Raw genomic sequence first — 21068 nt, forward strand, 5'->3', positions numbered from 1 at the left:
TCAGACTTTGTTTAACTGATTGCCAAGGGTTTGAATTGGGGATAGCAGGGGCTGGAAACACCAGAGGATGAGCATCCGAGGGGATGAGGGCTCCAGGGCAACTTGGTCCAAGGTTCCATTCAAGGTTCAAGTGGACGAGAGTGGGACCCAGTGCTGGGAGCATTGCTTTTCCCCAGGTATAGGCAACAGGGCCAGGCCAAAGCCAAGTGTGGTACCTCTTCTTCCACCTTCCATCTCTCTCTCTCTCAATCCTGTCACTCTGACCCTTACGCATGGGGCATCTGAGTGTCCAGGGGCTTGGGCTTAGCATCCAGGATGGCAGGTGTATGGCCTTGGGCAAGGGTCACAGCTATGTCAGGCCTTCCACAGATGATGGTGAATCCTCAGGTCCAGGCAGCTGAGTCATCCCAGCAAGAAGTGGTGGGAACAGGGTGACAGGCAGGCATACTGTGAGGAACAGGAAGGCCAGGGGTGTCGGAAACAAGATGTGAATGGAGAGATGTGGAGAGACAGGGCAGCAGATGTGAGGTCAGAGACAGTCATGGGGAGGGTGGGAAGATAAACGCAGGAACATATGACAAAGACATGGAAAGATACTGATGAAGAGTGGCATGGGAGTCGGGGACAGGTGGGGGGTAGCAAAATGGAGACAGAAATTCAGTGAATGTGGAGGAGATGGTGAGATAAGATGAATTAGTAGGGATGGCTCCGAGGTTAAGAACACTGGCTGCTCTTCCAGAGGTTCTGAGTTCAATTCCCAGCACCCACTTGGTGGCTCACAACCATCTAATTAAATGGGATCTGGTGCCCTCCTCTGGCCTGCAGGCACACACACAGATAGAGCACCCAACACATACAAAAGGGGGAAGATGGTTTAGTAGGAGGTAGAGACGAAACCGGGACAGGGATGTGGAGAGAGACAATGTCAGCCCAGGGACCCCAGCAAGCTCCACGGGAAGCTCCAGGCATCAGTTTGAGCTCTGTCCCAGCCCCACCACACAACTGGTGCCCAGGCCACAGTCTCAAGGCAACCACACTGCATCTCCAGCTGACCACTGTCACCTGGGAAAATGGACCCAGGGCTCTTTATCTTCTGGGTCACCACAAACCAACCATTCTAAAGCACTGTTGTGACCAAACAGTCTCGCCTGTAGGGTATGTCCAACCCACCAGCTGAAGACACCTCCGCTAGAGTACTACAGACTGAACCCAGGACCTCACACATGCTAAACAAGCACTTATCACTGAGCTAGAGCCCACCTTTACCACGGAGTCATAAGCAGAGAACAAATGTCAAGAATTGATTTATTTTACACCTCTCAAAAGACCAAACTCAGCAGTATAATACTGGAGTTGCCTAGTTGCTTTAGACAGCCTGACAGGGCTGCAAACACAAGCCCCATGGTGGTTCCTGGTTCTACAGTTCTATGCCTACCGCTTTGGTGAAAGTTAGGACTCTGTGCTTTTATATCTGGAGAACGCCACCAAAGCAGCATCATGATCATAGCAGTTTTCAGTAAGCTTCGGTCTGGCACGGACAACTCCTTAAACGTGTTTCTTAATTATGCCTTAGTTGAGCAGCCATCACTCAGCTCTGATTGATGATTGGCTGCTATTAACAGATTTGTAGTGTCTGCTTATTTCTGACAGGGTCACAGATAGCATAGGCTAGCTTTAAACTTGCTAGTTAGTCTAGCCTGGCCTTGAAGTTGCTGAGATTACAGGCCTGCACTGACACTCAAGGCCTGTTTTGTCTGGCTGGTGCTGGAAATGGAACCCAGATCCTGGCTCTTACTAGACAAGCACTCTGCTGTGAGGTCTCACCCACAACCCCAAAGGCATGAGAGCTTCTTCAGACACTGGACCCTGGTTTAAAGCAGAAACTGCAGTGTCCCAGGGGCATTCGCCCAACACAATGGACCCTTGTGTACAGGCCAGCAGGCTCTCCCCATGCAGCTGCTGTGCCAGCTGTTCCAAAGCTTGCAGCTGTGCCTGGTGTCACTCCTGGTGCCTCTGCAACCTGTGAACTATCTGTTGCAGTGCCCCAAGAGTAGCCTCCAACCCAGCCTGTGGGTGCTGGTCAGAGACTCCAGGCCCTGGCCCTGTGGAAGGAAGTGGGAGGGGCAAGGGGTCAGCAGCATGGTGGTCACAGTCTCGGGGTCTCCTGATGTGGGTCCCAGTACCAGGAAATGCACTGGGCCAGACGCCATGCTGCTGGGCTCCAGGCACACAGATGAAACCTCCTGCCCAGGCTTCTGGGTGCTTCTAGTTCTTGTCTGGCTCTAAAAGACAAGATGGGGGGTGGGGGCGGTTAAAGCATCAGAGATACTCCTTTAGGCCTAAGAGCAGGAGCAGTTCTTACAGAGATCTCCTTTAGAAGGGAAGGCTGAAGGACAGAATCAAAGAGGGATTTGCCTTAGGGGAAGAGAACTGGAGTCCAGATTTCCTAGGTGGCAAGGCTGGGGACCTCCTCACTTCAGTTGATACCCTGCAGAAGATGGAGGGCACTGCATCAGGCAGTAGGTAGTGAACTCCCCTTCGCCACTGGAAGCAGGAGAGTGTGAAATGCTCACTACTCAAGTATTGGTGGCAGCTGGGTACCCAGTGTTCACGGCTCATGTGCCACAGCCAGGCTTGCAGCCTGGGACCATCCTTCAGTGGGAACCTGCAACCTATTAGAGTCAGTGGAAGAGTGCCACAGGTCCCCATGCACCCTGACTGGAGGATAGTCACACCCAAGAACCCTGGGCTCCAAGATCACCTGGGCTGCCTCTCTCATGCTCACACCCTATTTGGGGCTCCAGCATCTTTCCTCTGCTGCTCTTCTCATCCCAGCTTGAGTCCCTCTTCTGCCAGCTGGGTTCTGCCATGGCTACCCACTGCCACCCTCCAACTCTGTCTGTTCATGTGCATGAATTTGAGGCAGGAGTTTATAAAATTGGATATTAGAATATGAGAGTCCAAGGGAAATATTCTTTATATCTATATACTAGGGATTCTTCCACAATAGATCTGTGTGTATATGTACATACATGTGCATGTGCACATCCAAGAAACATCCACCTATAACTGGATATGGTATAGCACATCTGTAATCCCAGCATTAGGGAAGCTGAGGCAGGAGAATTACCGTGCATTTGAAGCCAGCCTGAGCCACAGTAAGACCCCCCCCTTTGCCCCTCCCACCCCAGAAAAAGCCTGGGGATGTAGCTCATTGGGTAGGTAACTCAAACAAATCCCTGGGTTCATCCTCAGCACCATATAAACCAGGTGTGGTGGTGCATGCTTGTAATCCCAGCACTCAGGAGGTGGAGGCAGGAGGATCTCAAGTTCAATTTGAAGGTCATCTTTGGCTACATAGCAAGCTTGAGTCTCTGTCTCAAAAAAAAAAAAATAATTAAATAAAAAAGAGCCAGCAAGATAACACAGTGGGTAGAGAGGCTTCCCACCAAGCCTGATGACCTACATTCAACTCCCATGCCCCACATGGTGGCTAGAGAGAACTTACTCTTGTAACTTATCTTCTGATCTCCTCATATATACCACACACATATAAATAAAAAATAAATGTAATAAAAATTAAATCAAACAGTAACCCAAACGTAGGATATAGACCCCTACGGGCAATAAACCATCCACGAAAAACCCCATGTAAGACATCTGGAGAGCCAGGCAGTGGTAGCACACGCCTTTAATCCCAGCACTCGGGAGGCAAAGCCAGGTGAATCTCTCTCAGCCTGATCTACAGAGCAAGATCCAGGACAACACAGACAAACACTGTCTTGATAAACAAAAACAAAAGAAAAAAAGATGGCTCAATGCTTTCTGTACAAGCATGAGGACTTGGGTTTGGATCTCCAGCACCCACATAAGAGCCAGGCAATGGCAGAGTGTAGCTAGAACCCCGGTGCTGGAGGATGGAGACAGATGGAGCCATGAAGTTCTCTGGCTAGCCAGTGTAGCCAAAATGGTGAGCTCTAGACTCAGTGAGAGACCCTGTCTCAAAACAAACAAACAAACAAAACTAGATGGGAAGCAATAGGACTCCTGATGTTGACTCTGGCACCTGAACTTGCACACACACACACACCTCTCTAGCCCCCTCATGTTTAAATATTCATTAACAGTACATAAAAGAGAAATAACACCACAAATGGAAAACTAGTGCCAGGTTAATCTCAGCATGCAGGAAGCAGACACAGGCAGATTTCTTTGAGTTCACGGTCAGCTTGTTCTACATAACAAGTTCTAGGCCAGACAGGGCTACATAGTGAGATCCTGTCTAAAAGTGAACAGCAAACATAACTGACTGAGGAGCATTTGGAGAGATGTTTCAATGGTTAAGAGCACTTGCTGCTCTTACAGAGGACTGGAGTTCAGTTCCTAGCATCCACATCAGGTGGTTCACATATGTCTGTAACTCCAGTTCCAGGAGATTCTATGACACTTTTGCCCTCTGTGGGCACATGCACATATGTGGCATGTACACACACTGACACACAGATATACATGTATACATTTTTTAAAGTAATCAAAGAGAAATAGGAATATACATTCATGTTTGCTTATATCTACACAGAGAAACTGTAGGGAATGGGGCATGGTCACATGCAACTGTGACTCCAGAACTTGAGAGGCAAAAGCAGGAGGATTGCAAGCTTAAGGCTAGCCTAGGCTACACAGCAAGTTACAGGCCAGTATAGGCTATATAGGGAGACCCTGTCTGAAAAACTAACCCACCCAGGAGGAACTATGGAAAGGAAATGTGAAAAACTAAAGACTGCTGGTGAGGAAATAGTGGGATGGAGAGATGATGGAGCAAGACAGCTCAGCCAAAACTAGATAAAGTGGGGACTACAGGTAAAGAGGACAGAAGGGCCATTCAGACACTCTCACACACAAAGAGCTGAACTGCAGGGCGCACAGCCAGGGGGTCCGGATGTCGCAGGGAGTACCTTCAGCCTCCATCCGGGAGCTAAATGTCCTCACTAGCCCCATCCTTCCCGGACACAGACAGAGACCTACTGACGCAGCACCCTTCTCCTCGCTGCACACAGAGCCTGCCAGCTGACTACTCCAATATCCACCCTCTTGTTTCTCCTTCCTAATGAAAGTACAACTTTGAGCTCATTAGCATTTTCTGGAAAAAAGAGTATCCCAGGTGAGTCACGTACTATATGTTCTGGCTGGTATATGCTTTCCTGTAGTGTGGGATGTGTAAAGGAGAAAGCACACTCCAGCAGATCAGAATGCTTCAAAGAATACAGAAGGAAAGTGATTAGCATAACAAAACCTCTCCACAACTTGGCCTAGGCTTTTTCTCTTGTATCCCTCTAGATGGCAGCATTCACGATGGGCCCTCCCTCTAAACACCTGCATTAACTGGACAAGTGTTCACCTTTATTACCTGTGTGAGGCTGGCTGGTCATATTCAGAGGATGGGACAGCATGCTCTAAAAGGTCTTTTCTTTCTTAACATAACTAGTGATTTTTTTCAGGGTGGTTAACTGTATAGCTAGAAGACTACACTCTTACCAGCCTCCTTTGCAGTTGTGTGGGACCAATAATGACAAAGCTACCACTGAATGGGGTTCCTGGGAAGGCCTTGTAAAGGGACTAGGTCAGTTTAGCATTGAGACTTTTGTTTCCTCCCCTGTAGGAATGAATGGCAGGGCATGGTGGCTGGGGCACTGGCAGTTAGTTATCTTGGAGCCTCAGGCTAAGGATGATACAACAGGAGAAGACCCTCCTCTTGGACAATGATGGGGCTGCTATACCAATGCTGGTACGCCAACCTCTGCACTTGTTTGATAGAAGAGAAACATAGGGTACTGGAGATATGGCTCAATAGGTAAGAAAGCACTTTGTCCTTACAGAGGATCTGAGTTCAAGTTTGGCTTTGAGCACCCACATTGGGAAGCTCACAACTACCTGTAACTCCAGCTCTAGCAGGATCCACTGTCTCTGGTCTCTCCAGATACCTGCAATCGCATGTATATGCCACACAATTAAATCTTAAAGGGAACCAAAATCCCGTGGGGAGTTGTACTGTTCAAAACTTATGCTCTGTTCCATAGACAAGCTGCTCACTATATATAACTGCTATTTCTGAAGAATGTGAGTGTGGTACTACAGGCCACTCCTAAACACAAAATTTCCCAGGAACCACTGGGTAGATCTCTGCATTTTCTTTTCCTCCTTTCATAAGACCCAATGTTCCAAATAGGGACAGCTCCTCCAGGCTGAGTCCCCAACTAAAATACTGTAGAGCAGGGTTAGCAATTACCTGCAACAGACAGTGTGATCAAGGACTATACCCAAGCTGTAGTAAGCCTCTGAAACTGGGGAGTTTGTGACTACTGTGTAACTTAATGAAGCTGGTTCCATAGATGTTGGTTGTTTTACTCTTTTGCTTTTAACTCTTTGGGGGGGGACACCACCCAGCTCCCAAGTAAACACATGGAGACTTATAACTACTTACGAATGCCCAGCCTTAGCTTGGCTTATTTCTAGCCAGCTTTTCCTAACTTAAATTATTCCAGCTACATCTGGGCTTTTTCCTTTTCTTACTTTTGTATATCTTACTTTCACTGTTACTCTGTGGCTGGCCGTGTGGCCGTGTGGCTGGCCGTGTGGCTGGCCGTGTAGCTGGCCGTGTGGTTGTGTGGCTGGCCGTGTGGCTGGCCCCTATCATTGTCCTCCTTCTTTGATCCCTTGCTCCTCCTCCCAGGTTTCTCCTATTTATCCTCTCTGCCTGCCAGCCCCGCCTATCCTTTCTCCTGCCTCACTATTGGCTGTTCAGCTCTTTATTAGACCATCAGGTGTTTTAGACAGGCACAGTAACACAGCTTCACAGAGTTAAACAAATGCAATATAAAAGAATGCAGCACGTTTGCATCATTAAACAAATATTCCACAGCATAAACAAATATAATGTATCTTAAAATAATATCCTATGATAATGGACTTCATAACTTGCTTAAGCCACTGTTTGTTGAGGACTTTGCGATTGTTAAGATGTAACTTCTTAATAATAGGCCCCTAGAACAAAGCTCTAAAAGACCTAAAAAGGACTAATAAATGTTCTCTTTTGCTCTTGGCAGGCTTTCAACTTACTTCCCAGAAGCCATTTCTCACTGTTTCACCTCATTTCCTACTTGGCACCAAGCCTGCTCTTGAATCTCTTTGGGAAATATTCTTTTTTCCTTTCTTTTTCTTGGGGGTTGATGGTGATTGAGATAGGGTGTCCAGGCCCTGGCTGTCCTGCCTCTACCTCCTTCATACAGAGATTAGAGTGTACCACCACATCTGGGTTCTTCTTCACTTTTTAAATTTTTTCCTGGTTTTTTGTTTTGTTTTGTTTTGTTTTGAGACAGGCTTCTCTGTGTAACAGCCCTGGCTGTCCTGGAACTCACTCTGTAGACCAGGCTGGCGTTGAACTTAGAGATTCCCCTGGCTCTGCCTCCTGAGTGCTGAGATTAAAGGCGTGTGCCACCACCTGGCTCCCTTTTTAAAAATGTAATTAATATTAATATTGAGGAAGGTAGGTGGAAAGGCACATGTCACACATGTCCACATATGTGGAGGTCGGAGGACAACTTTCAGGAGTGAGCTCTTTTCTTCCACTGTGGATCCCAAGGATTGAACTCAGTCTATTAGGCTTGTACAGTTAACACTTCCATCCACTGAGCCATCTTGCCGGTCTTCATCTGACTCTTAAGTGTCTTCTTTTGCAAGGCCAACTCAATGAAGGCTCTGAGATGGAAATGGGCTAGCCTGTGTGATGAACAGAAGTCACTGGTAGGCACCAACTCAATGAAGGCTCTGAGATGGAAACGGGCTAGCCTGTGTGATGAACAGAAGTCACTGGTAGGCACCAACTCAATGAAGGCTCTGAGATGGAAACGGGCTAGCCTGTGTGATGAACAGAAGTCATTGGTAGGCACCAACTCAATGAAGGCTCTGAGATGGAAATGGGCTAGCCTGTGTGATGAACAGAAGTCACTGATAGGCACCAACTCAATGAAGGCTCTGAGATGGAAATGGGCTAGCCTGTGTGATGAACAGAAGTCATTGGTAGGCACCAACAAAGATGAGAAGCAGTTTGGTTTTTTTTTAAAGATTTTTTTATTTATTATTATTAATACAGAAGAGGGTGCCAGATCTCATTACAGATGGTTGTGAGCCACCATGTGGTTGCTGGGAATTGAACTCAGGACCTCTGGAAGAGCAGTCGGTGCTCTTAACCTCTGAGCTACTTCTCTAGCCCCGAGAAGCAGTTTTTAAACCAAGCATGGTAGTGCATGCTTGTAATCTTCAGATTGGGAGGTGGAAGCAGGATCAGAAGTTCAAAGTTGGGCTGGAGATGGCTCAGTGGTTACAAGCATGTACTGCTCTCGCAGAGGACCAGAGTTCAGTTCCCAGAACTCACTGCAGCAGCTCAAAACTACCTGTAACTGTAGCTCCAGGAGATCCAGTGCTCTCTTCTGGCCTCTGCCAACATCAATACTCATATGCACACCCCCTGCCATGCAATCATAAATAGTATTTTTAAAGAGCTTAAATTTATTTTTAATTTCATGAGTTCAAGGTCAGCCTGAGCTATGTAAGGCCTTATCTGAAAACATACAAGCAAAACAAAATGCCCTGGTTTTTACCAAGTTATCTGGCTGCTGCACAGAGCTGGTTGTCATTGTCCTCGGTACTATTACATGCCAGGCAGTGCCTGGCACATAAATGCTCTTCATGTATATTATTGTTGTAAGATGAGTTAGTGAGCAGCTATCTGTCACTGTGTCTAGGTAAGAGGTGATGAGTGGGGGTGACACAGATATAATGAGAAGCAGTTTGGGAATGTGCTTTCCCTCACCCCCAATTTCCTAATCATTTAGTTGAGATTTTTTCCATTTGCAATTATAACTTGTACAGGCCAAGTCTTAGTGATTTTGCTGTGAGTGTTGCTGGAGGGGAGTGTTTTGAAGGACATGCTAAAAGATGAGGTAATAGCCTAAACTGGGGCGGAGGTACTGACAAAAGAAAGGATTATTGATGTCCCCTGCCTGTGTATTCAGTTCATCAATGTTTGACCCTTTCACCTATGTGGTTTTGCTGTTTTTTAGACAAGTCTCCTGTAGTCCAGAACTTGCTATGTAGTCGAAGATGACCTTGAGCTCCTGAAGCCCTCCAACTTCCACCTCCTAGGAGTACAGGTGCACACCAAGCCCAGAGACCTGTCTATAAGATCTATCATAAACTGAGTGTAATGGTGCACTCTTTTAATCCCAGCATACATGAGAAAGAGGAAGGAGGATCTGTGAGTTCAAGGACAGCCAGGTCTACACAGAGAAATCCTGTCTCAATATAGAAAAGATTCCTCATAGCAGAAACAAGATTTCTCGGGACTTTTGTGTGCCACATTGATATTCATTTATTTAAAGTTTTTGGTTTTTGAGACAGACTCTCACGTAGCCCAGTTTGGCCTAAAACTCTTTTATGCAACCTTCAACTACGGATCCTCCTGCCTCCACCTCCCAAATCTTGGAATTATAAATGTGAACTACCACACCGAGCTTTCATTTTGGCTTTCTGAGGTAGGGAGTCTCCTGTAGCCCAAGCAAGTCTCTAATTGATTATGTAACTAAAGAGGACCTGATCCTCCTGCTTCTAAGTGCTGGGATTACACGTGTGTGCCAACATGCCCACAGTGACATGTCATCATAGTGTCAAAAAACATACCTAAACAAATCCATTGATTTAGATGTAAAGACTCCCCTGACCCTCTCTACCCTGCACAAAGTTTCCTCAAAGGAGAGCTGAGACACGGACAGCTGGGCTAAACTCAAATCCTTCCAACAAATATTTGGTAGACTAGAAACCTAGGACTAACAGGAAACAAGAGACCAAAATCCACTGGCTTCAGTGAGCTGGCTGACAATGTTGAATACCTCAAACATGTGATGCTCCAGATTAGAGGAAAAACAAAACAGGAGATGGACAAGGAGAATTGTGTGTCTACACATCCCTCTCGCTCGGATTGTAGCAGTGAACTAACTACATTATCTACACCTGCATCTTCCCAGCATCTTCCAGGACTGCAGCGGGACCAAGTGTCTGCCCAGCTGCATTTCCCCTTGAGCCCCACCCCGTGCTTGCGCTCACTGGTAGACGCTCGCAGGCTGGTAGTCTGCGCCTACTTGGCCCGCAGTGTTGGGGCAGTTTGGAGCCCTGCAGTACTTAGGCACAGCTATCCAACCCCGTCGAGTCCTGCCCAGTCAGCGACAGCACTTCGACCCATCAGCCGGCCTCACGTCAGCCCACGGGGGAGCGGGTGGGAGGTCTCAACGCGTGACGGGGAAACTGAGGGCGCAGACGTACAAGATGTTTCTCGTGCTCCCAGACGATGTCCCGTCCCTACCACGCGAAGGGAGAGCGACTGCATCCGCACAAAGCCAGCCCCTCACTTGCACAGAGCCTGCGCCAAGTCCAAGCTCTCTGGCTCCGCCCTATAGCTACATCCGGGAGACTGCTACAGCTTGACCAGTCGCCCTGGACTGTGGCAAAAGACCAGCTGCGGGCTTAGCCTCATAAAAGTTAGAAGCCCTACGTCTCTACGAGCGAAAAAACAAGCATTGGAGACAGGCCGTGGCTCCACCCCCAGCTCCGCCTCTTAGCTCCCATTGGTCAATGAGCCCGCCTGGCAGCCCCGCGATTGGCCGGACGGGCTGACGGCTGCGTCCAATGGGCGGCGGCGCCGGCTTTCCCGCGGCCATTCGCTATTCGAGTGGGTGCAGGCGACAGGCGGCTGTTAAGGGCGTAACGGACGCGGGTCTTTGACAGGATGATGGCGGCCTTAGCGGCCGGAGGCTACGCACGGAGTGATACGATAGAGAAGCTGCCCTCCGTTATGGCGGGAGTGCCGGCTCGGAGAAACCAGTCCTCCCCGCCTCCTGCCCCACCGCTCTGCCTCCGGCGGCGGACGCGACTCGCGGCGGCGCCTGAGGACACAGTGCAGAACCGGGTGAGAGTCCGCTCGCCCTGCTTAGCCTGCTCCGGGCTTCTCTGTGCCGCCTTGGCCCCCCTGAGGGCCTCGGCCTCCCATCACCCTTAGGTGTTGCTGCAGGCTGCCTCCGCTGGCCTGCCTGGTCCGGAAGGCCCGCCCCCTTAGCAAAGGCTCCTCCCATTTTCCTGCTGGCTTCAGCGTTGGGTGCCGCCCATCTTTCTGGCTCCACCCAGTGCTAGCACGTGGCGTTATTTTAGTTCCAACTTTTGGGAAATTGTTTGCATTTACAAGTCTTCCCTGGTCTCACTTTCCCGTTCTGTAACCTAAGCCACTTATCTGTTCTACTCCAATGTTTTCTTGTTTTTCTTTCTTTTTTCATGGAATAGGGCTGGGTGGGCCTTGCCCACCAGGTGTCTCTGTTGTGTAGCTCCGGCTATCCACAGCAGCAGCAAGAGAGGGCGGCTGTGGCTCGTGCCCTGCCTCCTCTGTGGCGCCCCATATTTTGTTGATGTCATTCCCCTGGGTCTTAAAGTCTCTACTTGCTTCCCTTACTTGCTTAACATTTCTGATCTACCTTTTTTCTCAGCTCCTGATTTCTTCCCTTTTCTTTCACTAGAAGGGATTCTTACTCTGTATTTACAGCTTACAATTATGGAGAATGAGAGTAATGATCTGTAAAATCTCAATAGTGCTGCCTGGGGAAGAGGGTGTACAGAACAGTTACCAAAAAAAAAAAAATTTTTTTTTTCAATACAGGATTTTTCTCTGTAACAGTCTTAGCTGTCCTAGAACTCCCTTTGTAGACCAGGCTGGGCTCTGCCTCCCAAGTGCTGGAATTAAAGGTGTATGCCACCTACGCCTGGCCAGTTCCACAAATGTTGAGACACAGAAATGACTTTAGGTAGAAGGAATGCTATTAGCAAAACATTTTTTTTTTTTTTAAATAGGCTACCCCCAATGCTGAGGTTACAGGCACATGCAGCCTTGCCCAGATTTTTACATGGGAGCTGGGGATTTGAACTCAGGTCCTCATACTTTCAGAAGCAAGCACTTCTTACTCACTGAGCCATCTCCCAAGTCCAGCAAAACATTTTTTAAATGATTTTTATTTATTTTACATGCACTGGTGTTTTGCCTGCATGTATATGTCTGTGGTGAGGATTCCAGACCCCTCAGAACTAGAGTTACAAACAGTTGTGAGCTGCCATGTGGGTGCTGGGAATTGAACTTGGGTCCTCTGCAAGAGCAGCCCATGCTCTTACCCTGGAAGCCATCTTTCCAGCCCCTGCCAGACATTTTTTTTTTTTTTTCCAGAGCTGAGGACTGAACCCAGGGCCTTGCACTTGCTAGGCAAGTGCTCTACCACTGAGCTAAATCCCCAACCCAATATTACACTTTTTTTATTGGGAGAGATGGATTTTGTACCTTGGTGCATGTGTAAATGTCTGAGGTCAACTTTTGAGATTAGACCCTCCTTGTGTGGGTTTTGGGGATTTGAACTCAAGTTGTCAGCTTTGGTCCCAAGAACATCTTTTACCTGCTGAGTTATTTACGGCTCTAGAGGTGGGACCTGGGAGAATGGAGCCAATAAATGAGTCAGACTAAAGTCTCGTGCAAGAGCCAGCTTTATTCAGAACATGAGACAGTTTCTACTCCGAGGGCTAAGAGGAGTCACCTGAGCAAAGTGTACACTCATAAGGACAGGCTGCACGTGGAAAAACATGTTTCTCTATAGAGGCACATGAACAAATCACAAAAGCCAGTTGTAATGAATAGTCTGAAGTCAACTCACTCCTGTCTGCTACACCTGGGAGGGCACAAAGGCATCATCCAAGAACAATTCTATGTTTTTGAAGAAACTGAGGTCATAAGACTCTTGTCTTGGTTTCTTGGAATTTTCTCACAAACACTCAGAATTCCCCCTCACATGACTCTATTCTTGGGTTCATGTTCTGACACTGAGCCACCTCTCTGACTCCAAGGCAATAGTTTCTTGTTTCTTTTTTTAAAGGCTTATTTATTCTTATTTTTTTTGGGGGGGGGGTTCTGTCTACGTTTATGTATATGCACCATGTGGGTGCAGGATCATCTGGAACTGGAGTCACAGATGGTTGTGGGTCCTTTGAGAGAGCAACAAGTGTACTCTTAACTGCTAAGACAGCTTTCCACTCCACCAGCAACACCGAGTGGCTCTTAAGGCCAGGCGGTGGTGGCGCACGCCTTTAATCCCAGTACTGGTGGGGGGGCAGAGCTAGGCAATCTCTGTGAGCTCGAGGCTAGCCTGGTCTACAAAGTGAGATCCAGGACAGGCTCCAAAGCTACACAGAGAAACCCTGTCTCAAAAAATAAAAATGAATAAAAAATAAAAAAAAAAAGAAAAAGAAAAAGACAAACAACAAAAAGAGTGGTTCTCCAGTCATTGCTGGGCACATAAATCTTTTTATAAAATGGAGACGACAGCCATACTATGGGATTGAAAGGAGATGAAATTGTGACTGTGCCCTTCTTGGCACACACAGTGTCCAAATAAAGGGTGGATCCATGGCAGCTGCTGGTGCTCTTTTCCCTCTCTGGTGAGTTTTTGATGTCTTAGAGAATGTGTCCCCTCCACCTAGACTGCTGGATTCTAGGCAAGTGGCCCTTGCCCACAAGGTCTTTCTGTTTTGTAGCTCTAGCTCTCCTGGAATTCATTATGTAGACCAGGCTGGCCTCGAATGCACAGAGATCTACTTGCCTCTATCCCTCAAGTGCTAGGATTAAAGGCATGAGCCACTATGCCCGGCCCTTGCTTACCATAGTGGCTGTACCTTCTTTTTGTTGTTTTGGTTTTTCAAGACAGGGTTTCTCTGTGTAGCTCTGGCTGTCCTGGAACTCACTCTGTAGACCAGGCTGGCCTCAAACTCAGAGATCTACCTGCTTCTGCCTCCTGAGGACTGGGATTAAAGGTGTACACCACTACCACCAGCTGGCTGTACCTTCCTTCTATGTCCTCCCTCTCACTGAGGTCCAGCCATACTGGCCTGCTTTCTGTTTTCCTGAAGTTGCAAGTTCTATTCTGCCTCTTGGACTTTGCAATTTGATGTTTGTGTGCCTGGGTGTTTGGCTGTAGTCTCTCTCTCTGGCTCCTTCCCATTCTTCAAGTCTCAGCCTGAATATTCCTGTCCAAAGTGGTGTTCTGGAATCCTAGTCTAGAGACACCCACTTTAACTCTCCCTCAGAGGGACCTTACATGCTCCCGAAAGTGCCTTGTAACGTGTTCTTAAGCTGTGTGGAGGATAATGATAGAAGCAAGTACAGAAAGGGCACAATAAGGTGGTCTGGCACAGCCTCTGGACTCCGACTGTGATCTTCAGTACTCTGTTTCTTGTAGCAGGTTAGGAAATTTGCCATGCCTCAGTCCCAGCTGTAAAACAAGAATGATGATGTAGAATCTCACATCAAACTAGCTTTTTGACTTAATTTGTTTTGTCTTTGATACAGGGTCTTATTATATAGCCCAGACTGGCCTCAAACTTATACTCCTCCTGCTTTCCAAGTACTGGAATCACAGATGTGTGCCACCTTACCCAGCCTCCTCATAGGGTACCTTTGAAATTCTGTGGGCACACATATCTTAAGCCTCAGAACACCTGGTAGGCACATTGCGGTACTCTACTAAATACTCTAAATACTCTTGTTATTGTGTTTGGGGTGATGTTATTTATTTATTTTCTCATTTGACAGCACATCACAGAGATCATCTGGCTTACAAAAGCTGTACTCTAAAAATGTCCAGTTACTCTAAAGCCCTATAAAACTAATGAGTGTGGAAGACCATTGAGTGCCATTGCTTGACTGACTGTGCCAGAATCCTGGCAGTGGCTCCTCCGCATGGGTGGCTGCTCTGGGGCTCTGCTCTGGATGACAGTAGTGATTGTGTCATAAGGTTGTCATGTGTGTTGAGGAGCTCCACTTAGAGGTGTGAGGACAGTGCCTGATTGTGATAAGAACTCAGAAATGTTAGCCCGTACACTCCTGTGTTTGCTTTTTAATTCTGAGGCCAGTGGCTGGGCTTGAGAGTGGGTTACTCTACTGTAATTAGAAACTAGTGTGTTTAAAATATGAAAGTACCACAATTCTCTTAGTCTGTAGTTTCTTATTTATTGTTTTAGCAACCATGATGGAATTCTGGCACATGTAATTTTTTGAGATTAAAAAAATTTTTTTTTCCTGGGCATGGTAGCATGTTCCTTTAAATCCCAGCACTCAGGAGGCAGAGGCAGGTGGATCTCTGTAAGCTTCAGGCCAGCCTGGTCTTCAGAGTGAGTTCCTGGCCAGCCAGGGCTACACAAATAGGCCCTGTCTCAAATAAATAAATAAATAAATGAATGAATGAATGAATATGAATGAATGAATAAATAAATAAATAAATAAATAAATAAATGGGTTTTTTTTTTCCAGTGCTGGGGCTCAAACCCAGTGCCTTATATGTGCTAGGCAAGCGTTCTGTTATTGGGCTTGGTCTTCAACCTGTTGAGATAATGTTTTTAGGGTGACTTGTTTCTCTCCTTGTTGAAAACTCTAGACTGCTTCTGCTCAGTGCTGTGCCCACTCAGTGCTGTGCCCACTCAGTGCTGTGCCCACCTGTGTGGCCTGAAGTGCTGGCATCGGAACCAGAGCACCCTGGTGTGCACTCCCTCAGTGCCACACACCAGCTGCAGGAGCTCATGACTAGTCTGTAAACAAGGGTGCTTGTGATCTTCTTCCTTACAGATTGTCAGGCCTTAGGTCTTTCATCCATGGTCACCCTTGGCACACTTCTGAGAGGCCATTTGTCACCGGCCGTCCCCCTCCCTACAGACCCGGTCCCTTCCCTGCTACTTCTTGTCTCCCTTGCAGCAGGCAAGGGAACGCTGCCAAGTCAAGTGCCAGCTGCTGGTGACCAGCATGACTTCAGGTGTTCAGGAGTGTGTGTGGAGGGCCCCTTAGACCATGACTGAGGCAGCTGTGCCATGTGGGGCCCTCTTGAGCATGTTTTTCTGACAGCCTCTTCATTTGCAGGTGACACTTGAGAAGGTGCTTGGCATCACAGCCCAGAACAGCAGTGGGCTAACCTGTGACCCTGGCACGGGCCATGTAGCCTACCTGGCAGGGTAAGCACATGGGTGGGCTTCAGCAGCTAGTCGCTGGTTAGGAATTGGAATTGAAATCATTGCATCTTTTTGGGCCTTGACTTCCCATCTGTAGAATATAGATAATGCTTCTCCCTCTGAGGGCTGTGGCAAGCTTGGTCTCCGTCCTCTCCACAAGCCCATCAGTGTCTAGAACAGTACCTGGCAAGTCAATGCTTGGAAAGCCTTTTAATCATGACTACAAATGTGAAGGTGGTAGCAATTATAGGAAACTCCAGTGGATGAAACCCAAATTCATGTCCAGCTCTTCTACATATGCCCTACTTAGAACCTCTGCTTCTACCTACTAACACTCCACTCCATTTGGGTAGCTGAGAGAATTGAAGGAGATTGGGTTTTGTCCAGAAATGCTGATCTAGCTTGGCCCTGCTTAGGCAGTGAAAGAGCCTTCCCCCTCCCCCCCAGCAAGATAGGGCTGAGTAGACTCCTAGTAACAAGCAGTATCTATTAATGAGACCTTGGGAAACAGTCCAGGATGGAGGACAGGCTGGGCTCTTAAATCCAGCTGGGGTACATTCACATCCGCACTCCATTTCTGACCTTCTGGGTGACTGTGCAAAGGACTTGCCCTCTTTGACCTTCATTCCTCTATATCAGATCTAAAGAACCCTTGGCCTAACCAGGCAACTGTGAAGATTTAAGGCTGTTATAGCCATAAGGTCTCTGTAAGCCTGAGGCCTGCCAGAATAGTCCCCAAAAGGAAGTGCTTGTTTCTGTTTAAGACTATATTAGTAATGACAGGTGCCCAAGATTTCTCAGCGTTACTATCTGGAGGAAGGGGGAACCTGAAAGAGGATCTTCTGCCTAGAGGGAGCCTTATAAAAGCTGGAGAGGTAATCAGAGGTAGAGTGCTTGCCTAGCTATTTAAGACCCTGGGTTCCATCCCTAGCACCACCAAAAACAAAAGCTCCTTGGCACAGGAGCCTAAGGCAGGAGGAGTTCAAAGCCAGCCTAGGCTGCATAATGAGACAAGGAAACAGAAAGAAAAGGAGCCATGTTAAGACATGGATTTTTCCTTGGCGAGGGAATCATCCCTGGACCCAGTGCTTCTCCCAACCCCCCAGTTGAGACATGTTTTCCTTTTCCCCAGCTGTGTGGTGGTGATCTTGAACCCCAAAGAGAACAAGCAGCAGCATATCTTTAACACTACCAGGTAGGCTGGGCCTGGGCATGGGGTGGGGTTGGGGGACCAGGGTGCTGTCCCAAATCCTTCCCCACAGAGCCTGGAGGTATTCATGGGGGTGACTCATTTACTCCGCAATGTTCACAGGGCCTGCTTTGTACTAGGTACTATTCTGGTACTGGCAACCTAGCAATGAGCAGAGACAAGAATCTACCCTCTAGAGCTGAAATAAAGGAGGAGCAACGTTATACAGTCTGGACATGGCCTTGCTTCTAAATGGCATGCCAGCTAGTCTGGCCTTCAGTCCATGTTCAGGCTAGTGCAGGGTAAGCGAGACAGGAGCTGGAGAGGCAGCTTACCTGGTCTGTGAAGTGTTTGCTGTGCAAGCATGGGGACCCAAATCCAGTCCCCAGGACCCACAGAAAGAGGTGTGGCTCTGGAGAGGCAGAGGCAGATAGATCTCTGAGTTCAAGGACAGCCTGGTCTACAGAACAAGTTCCAGAACAGCCAGGGATACATAGAGAAACCCTGTCTGGAAACCCCACCCCCACACCCCAAAAAAGTTAAGTGTGGCGACATGTGCTTATATTTCCAGTGTGGGGAAGGTAGAGTTCAGCAGCTAGTCTAGCCTAACTGGTGAGCCCTGTGTCCCTGTCTCAAGAAAATAAGGTAGAGAGCTCCTGAGGAGCCACACCCCCGAAAGTTGACCTCTGGCCCCCACACGCACATGTGCACACATGGAGTATCAGAAACATTTGGGTGTCAGGGGTTCTAGGTACTCAATGAGTATATCTGTGCCCTGTCTACCAGTGTCCTCCAATGAGCACCACTTCAAGTTAGGCCAAGTCTACTGGACCCTGCATTTGAGTTTCAGGGTCATGTTGGGGGGGGGGTCTTGGGAAGCTCGCTGGGGAAGAAAGCGGAATCTCTATCCTGGGTCTGCAGTGTTTGGTGCTGAGGGAGGAAGAGCCCTTTGCTTTTGTAATGTTTTCCTGAGTGCCACGCTGGCTATGTAGGAGCTGCTGGCACTCATTGCTCCGTCAAGCCTTTCCCCAGCCTTGGGGACCAGGAGTGGGCAGAATGCTGAGAGCGTAGTCACCCTTGGTGGAACCAGTGATGACTCTTTCCTTGTCCCTAGGAAGTCCCTGAGTGCTCTGGCCTTCTCCCCAGATGGGAAGTACATAGTGACAGGAGAGGTGAGTCTTGCCTGAGCAGGTAGGAAAGGTCTTGGAGCTATCTCTTCTGCTTCCAGCAGGTCTGGGAATCCCTTATTGGCTCCTGGTTTTAGAAAAGGCCTGTGGCAAATATGGGAGGTGGCTTTTGGGAACAAATTGTAGCAATGTCAACTTCAGCTTAAATAGCCCCTCTAACCCTGCCTGGCACACTGTTCAGCAGTAATAATACCTTACCCTACCACCCTACCACAGAATGGGCACAGGCCAGCTGTACGCATCTGGGATGTGGAGGAAAAAACTCAGGTGGCAGAGATGCTGGGGCACAAGTATGGTGTGGCTTGTGTGGCCTTCTCACCCAATATGAAGCACATCGTGTCCATGGGCTACCAACATGACATGGTCCTCAATGTCTGGGACTGGAAGGTGAGAACCCAGTGGTCCTGTGGGCATCTGGGCAGGCAGGGAGTCACCAGCATCCTCAGTCTGCACCCACTCTTTCAGAAAGACATTGTGGTGGCTTCCAACAAGGTGTCATGTAGAGTCATCGCCCTCTCCTTCTCTGAGGACAGCAGCTATTTTGTCACCGTTGGGAATCGGCATGTGAGGTTTTGGTTCTTAGAAGTCTCCACGGAAGCAAAGGTGAGTTTTTGTCCCCATTCCAGTCAGGTCCTGGAGAGTCACTCGCAGCAGCAGCCTAGGCTAGTCTACTTAGGACTTGGAAGTAGTGGTCTCAAAAGTCATCAAGCTTCTCAGATGTCCAGGTGCTGTAGTAAGCCCTGCTGGACTGTGCCCCAGGCCAGAGCTCACCACTGGACCACTGCCTCTTGGCCTCTATGCCCAAATGTGGGTTCTGCTCTTCTCCTCCACATGGAGACTTCTTAAAAGTCCTCCTGTCGGCCAGGTGGTGGTGGCGCACATCTTTAATCCCAGCACTCGGGAGGCAGAGCCAGGTGGATCTCTGAGTTTGAGGCCAGCCTGGGCTACAAAGCGAGTTTCAGGACAGCCAGGACTGTTACACAGAGAAACCCTGTCTCAAACAAACAAACAAAAGGCCTGTCTAAGCTGTGTCAGTAAGGGCTAGGTGAGCACAGCTGAGCACTAGGCAAGGGGGTATAGTCTCTAACATATCCTTCTGTGCTTACAGGTGACTGGCACAGTGCCCCTGGTAGGGCGCTCAGGCATCCTGGGTGAGCTACACAACAACATCTTCTGTGGTGTGGCCTGCGGCCGGGGCCGGATGGCAGGCAATACCTTCTGTGTGTCCTACTCTGGCCTCCTCTGCCAGTTCAATGAGAAGAGGATGCTGGAAAAGTGGATCAACCTGAAGGTACCCACCTCACTCTGCCAGCAGTTGCTGGGGAACTACTCTGTCCTTAGTGTATCCAGGGGTACTCCACTGTGCACTGCACCTGCTGGGGCTTTCGGGAGGGACTGAGGTGTTTCATGTTTTGTCATAGACAAGGTCTCCCCTTCCTTATGAAGTTGAGTCTGTCCTCAGGCTCATGATCCTCTTTCCTCTGCCTCCTGAGGGCTGGCATAGCAGGTGTGCACCCCCATACCCCAGCACTCGGGAGGCAAGGGCAGATGGATTTCTGCTGATTCAGGCCAGCCTGGGCTACAGCGTGAGTTCCAGGACAGCCAGGGCTACACGGAGAAACCTTGTCTCGAAAAACAAAAAAACAAACAAACAAAATTAAATGGAAATACCTTCCTCAGAGTTGACAAGGAAGTCACATGAGATAATAAGCAGGAGACTTTTTTTTTAAATATCTTGAGCCTACTATTTTTCTGTCAAAAAAGAAAAGACTCTGTAAAATAAAATTTTAGACTAAAGGTCAATGTTTTAATAAGGTGCAGAGTTTTGTTTTGTTTTGTTTTGTTTGTCCTAATGCCTGAGTTTGAGTCCATGAGATCACCCTGCTCCAAGCTCAGTCACCCATTGGCAGAGGGTGACAGAGATGGGCTGCTTGCTCCTTTTCCCAGCTGGCCTCTATGGCTGTCCCCAGAATTTGCCCTCAGGATTTACAACATGCGAAAGAGTTCCAAATCTTGTCTGTTTCTAGGAACTTAAGTGTCGCTTAAAAAAAAGATGACTTTATTTTTACTTGTGTGTATGTGTGTTTGTCTAAGTGAGTGCAGGTGCCCACAGAAGCCAGAAGAGGGCATTGTGTTCCCTGGAGCTCAAGTTTCAGACAGCTATGAACTGACCACTCTAGAGGCGGTGGGACCTGGGAGAATGAGGAAGACTAAAGCCTCATACAATAGCCAGCTTTGTTCAGAGCATCAGACAGTTTATACTCTGAGGGTTAAGCAAGGTCACCTGAGCAAAGTGTACAATCACAAGGGCAAACCTCAATGGCAGAAACATGTTTCTCCAGAGGCATATAAGCTAGTAACAAAAGCCAGTTGTAATGAATCATCTGAAGCAAACTCACTCCTGTCTGCCACACCTGGGAGGGTACAAAGGCATCATCCAAGATCAATTCCATGTGTTTGTTCGTTTGGTTCTGGATTTGGGTTTTTTGAGACAGGGTTTCTCTGTGTAGCCCTGGCTGTCCTGGAACTTGCCCTGTAGACCAGGATGGCCTTGAACTCACAGA

At 48.2% G+C, this 21068-nt stretch overlaps 2 protein-coding genes across 2 annotated transcripts in view; one reads left to right on the plus strand and one right to left on the minus strand.

Annotated features, from left to right (window-relative positions):
* Positions 1-266: 266 nt before the first annotated feature.
* On the minus strand, positions 267-10235 carry Thap8 (THAP domain containing 8). Its single transcript, XM_036202344.1, is given in 6 exon segments — positions 267-382; positions 1436-1544; positions 1825-2126; positions 2129-2280; positions 2468-2665; positions 10159-10235. Coding segments are annotated over 5 exon segments (831 nt in total). The 5' UTR covers positions 2620-2665; positions 10159-10235.
* Positions 10236-10663: 428 nt separating this feature from the next.
* Positions 10664-21068, plus strand: part of Wdr62 (WD repeat domain 62) — a 41386-nt gene continuing 30981 nt past the window's right edge. Inside the window, exons 1-7 of the mRNA XM_036188099.1 lie at positions 10664-11017; positions 16040-16131; positions 17261-17323; positions 18432-18489; positions 18721-18891; positions 18970-19107; positions 19613-19795. Coding sequence (XP_036043992.1) covers positions 10838-11017; positions 16040-16131; positions 17261-17323; positions 18432-18489; positions 18721-18891; positions 18970-19107; positions 19613-19795 — 885 coding nt within the window. The 5' untranslated portion in view covers positions 10664-10837. The remainder of the gene's footprint in view (positions 11018-16039; positions 16132-17260; positions 17324-18431; positions 18490-18720; positions 18892-18969; positions 19108-19612; positions 19796-21068) is intronic.

This window comes from Onychomys torridus, chromosome 1, assembly GCF_903995425.1.
Source record: "Onychomys torridus chromosome 1, mOncTor1.1, whole genome shotgun sequence".
Lineage (NCBI taxonomy): Eukaryota > Metazoa > Chordata > Mammalia > Rodentia > Cricetidae > Onychomys > Onychomys torridus.